Below are 8337 nucleotides of genomic sequence, written 5' to 3' on the forward strand. Positions count from 1 at the left end.
ACGACCTCAAAAATATGATAGAAAAGCTGGCTAGAGGAGGTCGGCTAGATAAATATATCTCATGGAAAGGTCGGACCATAATGGCAAGAGAAAACGAGATGACGAGGACCGAAGAGACCCACCATCACAGATCCCGGAAAGACATATACATATGATTTCGGGGGATTTGGTGGAGGCGGCCTCACAAAGTCATCTCACAAGAGGCACATGAAGAAAATCTACCAGGTCGGGGGCGAAGTGCCCGACCTCCCAACCATCTCTTTTACTAAAGAAAATGGGAAAGGTATCATTCCTGGACATGATGATCCAGTTGTGATAACCATGATCCTTGCCAATGCCCATCTTCACAGAACCCTAGTGGATCAGGGAAGCTCAGCCGACATCCTGTTCAAACTGGTATTTGATAAGCTAGGGTTGGATGAAAATGAGTTAAGAGTTTACCCCAACACTCTATATGCGTTGGGGAATACACCAATAAAGCCACTAGAATTCATATCCCTACATACAACTTTCAGAAAAGGGGGTAAAATCCAAAACTTTGACCATCGACTTCATAGTCGTTGATGTGGGTTGGCTTGTAATGCTTTAATAGGCAGGAAAATCCTAAATCGCCTCGGAGCAGTGGTATCCACCCTCCACCTTTGCATGAAATTTCCAACGCCAGAGGGAATAGAAACCATCAGGGGAGATAAAAAACTGGTGAGAAAATGCTACAAGGAAAGCCTAAACCTGAGAGTAAAAGGTAAGGAGGTTCACACCATTGAGCTCGGAGGAGTCAGAGCTAAGGAAGAGTTGCAACCACAACCCGGGAGAAAGACTGAAGAGGTACAGGTCAAAAAAGAGGAAGGTAAAAATACCAGCATAGGAGCCAACCTGAAAGAAGGCTTGAAACAGAAGCTTATAAGGCGCCTACGAGAGAATTCCGACCTCTTCGCCTAAAAAGCCTCCGACATGTCAGGGATAGATCTCGAACTCATGTCGCATAAACTGTCAGTATACCCCGGATCGTGACCTGTTCAGCAAAGAAGATGGAAGCTCGGACCAGAGCGGGCCCAAGTGGTAGAAGAGCAAGTACATGCCCTCCTAGAAGCCGGCTTCATTAAAGAGGTCAAAGACCCGGCATGACTCGCAAATGTGGTGCTGGTCAAAAAGCAAAACGGAAAGTGGAGGATGTGCGTCGATTACACTGACCTGAATAAGGCGTGTCCCAAAGACCCATATCCACTTCCAAACATTGATACCTTCGTTGACTCCAGCTTGGGGTATCAATATTTGTTGTTCATGGATGCATACTCGGGATATAATTAAATTTCGTTGTATAAGCTGGATCAAGAAAAAACATCTTTCATCAAAAGCTATGTGGTCATGACTTTTGGGTTAAAAAACGATGGAGCCACATATCAAAAGCTGATGAATAAAGTGTTTGCACCTCACCTTGGGAGCTTAATGGAAGTCTACGTAGACGACATGCTAGTAAAGGCCAAGGATAAGGCCGATCTCTTGACGGACCTCTCGAAAGTCTTCAACACCATAATGATGCATGGGATGAGGTTAAATCCCACAAAGTACACCTTCGCGGTAGAGCAGGAAAATTTTTGGGATTTATGCTTACACAAAGAGGAATTGAAGCCAACACCGACAAGTGTAAAGCAATTCTAGAAATGAAAAACCCGACTTGCTTTAGGGAGGTCCAGCAATTGAATGGCCGACTTGCAGTCCTCTCCAAGTTCTTGGAAGGATTGGTGTTAAGATCCCTACCAATCTTCTCTCTTCTAAGAAAAGATTCCAGTTCAAATGGATTCCTGAGTGTGAAGAAGCATTCCAGGAGTTTAAAAGGTTTTTAAGCCAGCCTCCTATTCTGACCCGACTTAAAGTTGGGAAAGAACTTGTCCTGTATTTGTCCGTAGCTAACAAAGCTATAACATCAGCTCTAATACGGGAAGACGAGGTCGAGCAGCATCCTGTATACTTCACCAGCAAAGTTCTACAAGGTCCTGAATTAAGGTATCAAAAATTGGAGAAGTTTGCGTATGCCTTAATAGTAGCCTCTCGAAGGCTACGACCTTATTTTCAAACTCACACAATAAGAGTTCGAATGAACTAACCCATGAAGCAAATTCTCCAGAAGATGGATATTGCGGTTAGAATGGTTCAATGGGCCATAGAGCTATCCGAGTTCGACCTTAAGTACGAAACGTGGACGGCAATCAAAGTCCATTGCCTCACCGACTTCGTGGTAGAATATGCAGGAGATCAAGAGGAATCTTCCACTACATGGGAGCTATACGTAGATGGATTCTTCAACAAAGTTGGAAGTGGTGCAGGCATAATCTTAGTCAACCAAGAGGGAACTCAGGTAGAAGTCTCTCTCAAATTTGAATTCCCAGCCTCCAACAATCAAGCAGAATATAAAGCCTTGATTGCAGGATTAAAACTAGCAAAAGAAGTCGGCGCAACCAAAGTAGTTGTGTTCAGCAACTTTCAGGTGGTGACTTCACAAATCAATAGAGAGTACCAGGTGAAAGACCCTAATATGAAAAGGTACTTAGATAAAACCTTGGATTATCTAGGGCGATTTATCGAAACTGAGGTCAAACACATAATCCGGGATCTTAACAGCAGAGCAGACGCCCTCTCCAAACTAGCAATTACCAAGCTAGGAGGGAATAATAGAAGCCTGATCTAAGAAACTCTCCAAGAACCCTCTGTCACAAAAACAGAGGCCAAGAAAATCTGAAGGAAAGCACAGAACTATATCTTGGTGGAAAATATTCTCTATAAAAGGGGAATATCTACACCATTATTGAAGTGCATCCCGACCTCAAAAACAACCGAGGTACTTGAGGAAGTCCACAATGGTATCTGTGGAAATCATCTCGGAGTAAAGTCGTTGGCTAAAAAAGTAATCCGAGTTGGGTTCTACTGGCTAACCTTGCAAAAAGATGCTACCGAGTTCATGAAGAAGTATCAGCCATGCCAAATGCATGCAAACTTTCACGTCGCTCCTCCCGAGGAGCTCATTAGCATAACTTCTCCATGACCTTTTGCAAAATGGAGATTGGATCTATTAGGACCCTTTTTTCAAGTGCCTGGACAACTAAAATATCTAATAGTGGGAGTAGACTACTTCACGAAGTGGATAGAAGCAAAACTGTTAGCTATCATCATAGCCCAGAGAAGTCGAAAGTTCCTCTACAAGAACATTATCATAACGTATAGGGTACCTCCATTCCATCACCACTGATAATAGCACTCAGTTTACCGACTCTTCCTTCAAAAACCTAGTAGCTAGCATGCAGATCAAGTATCAGTTCACTTCGGCAGAGCACCCACAAGCAAATGGGCAAACCGAGGCAGCAAATAAAGTTATACTGGCAAGTTTAATGAAAAGGTTAGAAGAGGCAAAGGGAGCATGGACTGAGGAACTCCCTCAAGTATTATGGGCATATCGGATTACACCTCAGTCAACTACAGGAGAAACACCCTTCTGACTTGCTTATGGCATAGAAAGTCATGATACCATTTGAAATCAACGAGAAAAGTCCAATGGTGAACTTCTACGGCGAGGTCGATAACGTACAGGGGCATAAAGAAGAACTCGAGTTACTTCCCGAAGTCCGAGAACAAGCCCAGATAAGAAAAGCAGCGCTGAAAGTCATTCGAAAAAGCTTCACAACAGACGACTTGGTTTTGATCAGAAATGATATTGGCATCAACAAGTCTGGAGATGGAAAGATTGCTGCTAACTGGAAAGGGCAATACAAAATTAGTGAGGTCCTAGAAAAAGGCTACTACAAGGTGACTGACTTGAACGGCACGAATTACCTAGGTCCTGACATGCTTGTAATATGAAAATGTACTATAGTTAAAGCGAACTCCACTCCCTGATATACTCTTTTTCCCGACTTCATGGTTTTTTTTCCAAAAAGAAGGGTTTTTCCGAAGGGGGTTTTAACGAGGCATCAAAGTGGAGGCTAAGGGACAATCATTTTTAACCCCTTAGTAGCAAAAAGTACCTTCACCAATAAATAAAGATCTTTCTCTACGTCTCTTTGTAAAATTCTGTTAGTTATTATCATTTTTCTACGAAATGCGCTGACTTAAGCTTGACAAAACGTAAAAATCTCATGCTTGACCTACGTGGTCGGCAGGATAAAATGACGAGGTACAACTCGGTGTAAAGAGGTTATAAAAGCAAATCATGATAACTCAGAAATACCACGACCAATAAGTCAGAAAAACCGAGAAAGAATTGAAATGCATCCCGAAAATAACCTAAGTTATGAACAATTCAAATAAGAAAATTTGAATTTATGAGGAATGCAAAAAGAGATAAAAGGAAAACCATAAAAAATAAAGGCAGAAGCTATCTCAAGTCTTTGAAAAAGCTTAGACAAAACACAGCATGTCCGGATAAAAGGTTTTTCCAAAACAAAAAGATCGAAGGGGCTTTTTTCATAAAAAAGCCTAACAAAGGAAAAATTGCAGAAAAGCATGCACACACCAATTAATCTTAAACCCCTTATCCAAAAAAGGGATAGAAATTAAACGCATTTTTTGTTAACAGCCATAAAAGGCTAGGAAAGTCAACAACAAAACCACCACAAAAAGATAATAAAATTGTTCAAAAAAGGGGCCCACAAGCCATGCCCCAAAATAGCCAGAAATCAATTAAGTGGAAGAAAGATTGGAATCACCAGCAGGAAGGGAAGTCGGATCAGCAGCAGGGGAGGACGGAGCAGTCTCTTCAGGATCTTGAGCGGGAACCTCTGAAGAACTCGGCAGGTCTCCTTCTAGTTACTCCTCACGAGGAGGAGACTCTATTATCCTCTGTCCGCGAGTCTTCAGATTGGAGTCAGTCTAAGGTCGGGGAGGAGAAATAATAGCCCCATTCACGACTATCTTATTAGGATTGAGAGGGGAAAGGTCCAGGCCAGGAGCGATAACGCTGACTTGTTCCTTGAAGATCCTCCAAGCCTCCTCCGAGCTCTCTGCCATGGAGTCCTCCAAATCCTGATAAGCCTCCCGACCTCTTGCCAGCTCCTTCTCCAGGTCAAGATTCTCCCCAAAAAGTCTGACATAATTCTGCTCCGCCTTTTTCTTAAGGCCCTTCGCCATGGCACACTGCCCATCAACCTCTTCTCCCTCTCCTGGAGTTGAGTCCTCTCCTCCCTTAGCTCAGCGACCTCCTCCTTAAGCATCTTCTCTTCCTCTTGATAAAAGAAGATCCTCTCCTCCAATTCCTCAACCTTTTGGGTAGAGCCCAAAGAGCTAAGGAGAGTTTTTTCCAAAGTATCAAGAAGCCTCATGCATACCCCAGCTGCCTGAACACTCCCCTGAATCATAATATTAAGATGGTTTCGAACGGAAGCATCATCCATACTAATTTGAGTATGTGAAAAGATGTGATTCCGAACGAACTTGGGACCATCAAATGATGAATCCCCAAAAGATGAGCCAGAAGTCTTGCGTTTTTTTTGGGTGGGTTCAGGGGAGGAACAGGCTGGGGGATGGGAGGAGGAAGAGGAGAAGCAGAAGACAAAGTTACTAAGATCGGACGAGAAGTCCCCAGTTCACGAGGGAGAGGAGAAGGAGGAGGAGCACCAGCAGCCCTGGCAGCAATAACCTGGGCCTGAGACCTCTTCTTGGCCTCCTGGAATTTTTGGTAAGAGGTGCTAGAACCTTTCTTCACCATCTCTGAAAAAGGAGAAAACAAAGAGTTAGTCTACAAATTGGAAGACCATAAGTTGGAAGCAACAAATCGAAAGATTACAAGTCGGAAGTTATCAAAATCAATAATGCAGCTACCTAATTGGGTCCGCACGAAACTCGGAGACCCCTGAAGAAATTTTTTGGTATTCAGGTAAGGGGCTCTCCCCCAAGCTTCCTGGAAGAACCCCACTATGGCCTCCTCAACTTCATCCAAATCATCTGGACCGTACTTTTCTATAGAAGAAGCCTTTAGCCAATATAGAGGAAAGAGGGGGCTAGAATGTTCATCAAGGAAAAAGGGATGGTGACCCTCTACTGCTTGGATTTTGAAGAAAAAAATCTTGAAATCATGAAAGGACTCGTCAAACATGGAGAAAACTCTCCGACCTTGAATGGCCCGGAAAGATACCCACCGCTGCATATTATTTTGCCCACTAAAGGACTTGGTCATATGAAAAATATAAAAGAAAATCTTTAAAGAAGTCAAAAAATCTAATTCTCAGCTAACAAGTTGGTAAATTTTCATGAAATTCCAAGAGTTAGGGTGAAGCTGGGTGGGAGCGAGGCGACAATGAGACAATACAGCTATTTCAAAGTCAAAAAATGGTAGAAGAACCCCCAGACGGGTAAACGAACAATCGTACATAAAAAGAAAGGAGGGTCAGCTTCAGTAGCCTCCCCAAAACAAACCCAGTCTTTAGGACCCGGGGCAATCAACTCATACTTGGGCTCATCATCATCAGAGCAAAAAATCCTATAGTGGGTGCAGAGATCGGTGATATAGTCTGTGTCTACTAAGGGACTCTTCCCAAGAACCGTATCATTTACCTACTTAGAAACATGAGAAGTCATCTTTTTCTAGTAAAAAGAAATAGGAGAAAGGCGACGATACCTACAGAGGAAAATGGAAAAAAGATCAAAAGTAGGGTCTCTAAAAGGCCAAAGCAGTCCCTCAAAAAGAATAGAGTCACTAGATCTACCAATAAACTTATTGCAAACAAGAAAAACTCCTCTAAATGCACAAAATAAAGCACTAAGAAAAGGAGAAAGAAAATCTAACCTTTGTTGGCAGAAGCGAAGAGAAGCGGAGGCAACAGTAATCGCAACACCCCAAAATTAGTGAGGTCCTAGAAAAATGCTACTACAAGGTGACCGACTTGAACAGCACGAATTACCTAGGTCCTGGCATGCTTGTAATATGAAAAGGTACTATAGTTAAAAGCGAATTCCACTCCCTAATATACTCTTTTTCTCGACTTCATGGTTTTTTCCAAAAAGAAGGGTTTTTTCGAAGGGGGTTTTAACGAGGCATCAAAGTGGAGGCTAAGGGACAACCATTTTTAACCCCTTAGTAGCAAAAAGTACCTTCACCAATAAATAAAGATCTTTCTCTATGTCTCTTTGTAAAATTTCGTTAGTTATTATCATTTTTCTACGAAATGCGCCGACCTAAGCTTAACAAAATGTAAAAATCCCATGCTTGACCTATGTGGTCGGCAGGATAAAGTGATGAGGTACAAGTCGGTGTAAAGAGGTTATAAAAGCAGATCATGATAACTCAGAAATACCACGACCAATAAGTCGGAAAAACCGAGAAAGAATTGAAATACATCGCAAAAATAACCTAAGTTATGAACAATTCAAATAAGAAATTTGAATTTATGAGTAATGCAAAAAGAGATAAAAGGAAAACCATCAAAAATAAAGGCAGAAGCTATCTCAAGTCTTTGAAAAATCCAAATAACTTAGACAAAACACAGCCTGCCCAGATAAAAGGTTTTTCCAAAACAAAAAGATCGAAGGGGCTTTTTTCATAAAAAAAACCTAACAAAGAAAAAATTGTAGAAAAGCATGCACACACCAATTAATCTTAAACCCCTTATCCAAAAAAGGGATAGAAATTAAACGCATTTTTTGTTAACAGCCATAAAAGGCTAGGAAAATCAACAACAAAACCACCACAAAAAGATAATAAAATTGTTCAAAAAAGGGGCCCACAGGCGGAGCAGAGGGAGTGGTAGAGCGCTGCCGAAGTAGAGGCGTAGATCGGAACCTGGCCGAGTTTAGGTACACCAGACGGAAGGCAATGGGCGACATGGGAAAACCGTCGACGCAGGCACTGCGGTGGAGAAGTCGGAGGAGCAGTAATGAGATCGATGAGCTTCTCCGCCAATAGTGCGAGGTCACTCATTACTCTCTCACCAATTACCACACCACTCTACTTCCACTCTCTCCAATTCATTCATCGATTCTGCTTCTTTTTTGTTCAATTTTCTCAAATTACGGAGCGGTTTCGTGATCCTCGAGGCCTTTGAAGGGATCCCTTTCTCAACTCCTTGCCGACAACCCTTTCCTCCCCATGTCAGTCTCACTCCCCCTCTCCCTTCTTTTCTAGAGCAGAAAATATTGTCTTTCTTGTAATCTGAGTTTAGGGATTTGGTTAAATAGTGTAATTTGACATACAAGGAGACAGGAATGAACCGGAAGGTCAACCTCCTGCTAAACGCCGACTTTCTTCTGCTGTTGTCAGGATAATAACATTATAATCTTCTCATTTTCATGTAATTTGGTTCTTTTTGCACATTAGAGGATTAGAATAGATCGTAGGAGGAAGCATATGATATA

At 42.2% G+C, this 8337-nt stretch overlaps 1 protein-coding gene across 1 annotated transcript; it reads left to right on the forward strand.

Moving 5' to 3' along the window:
- The first annotated feature begins 2128 nt into the window (after window positions 1-2128).
- LOC114927782 (uncharacterized) lies at window positions 2129-2686 on the forward strand. Its single transcript, XM_029298737.1, has one exon. It carries the CDS (start codon window positions 2129-2131, stop codon window positions 2684-2686), a length of 558 nt encoding a protein of 185 aa, XP_029154570.1.
- Window positions 2687-8337: the final 5651 nt, after the last annotated feature.

Source organism: Arachis hypogaea, chromosome 5 (genome assembly GCF_003086295.3).
Source record: "Arachis hypogaea cultivar Tifrunner chromosome 5, arahy.Tifrunner.gnm2.J5K5, whole genome shotgun sequence".
In the NCBI taxonomy this organism is placed as follows: Eukaryota; Viridiplantae; Streptophyta; class Magnoliopsida; order Fabales; family Fabaceae; genus Arachis; species Arachis hypogaea.

Bases quoted from the DNA above. Each gene is read 5' to 3' on its own strand.
- LOC114927782 (XM_029298737.1), top strand. From the start codon at position 2,129: ATGGATATTGCGGTTAGAATGGTTCAATGGGCCATAGAGCTATCCGAG.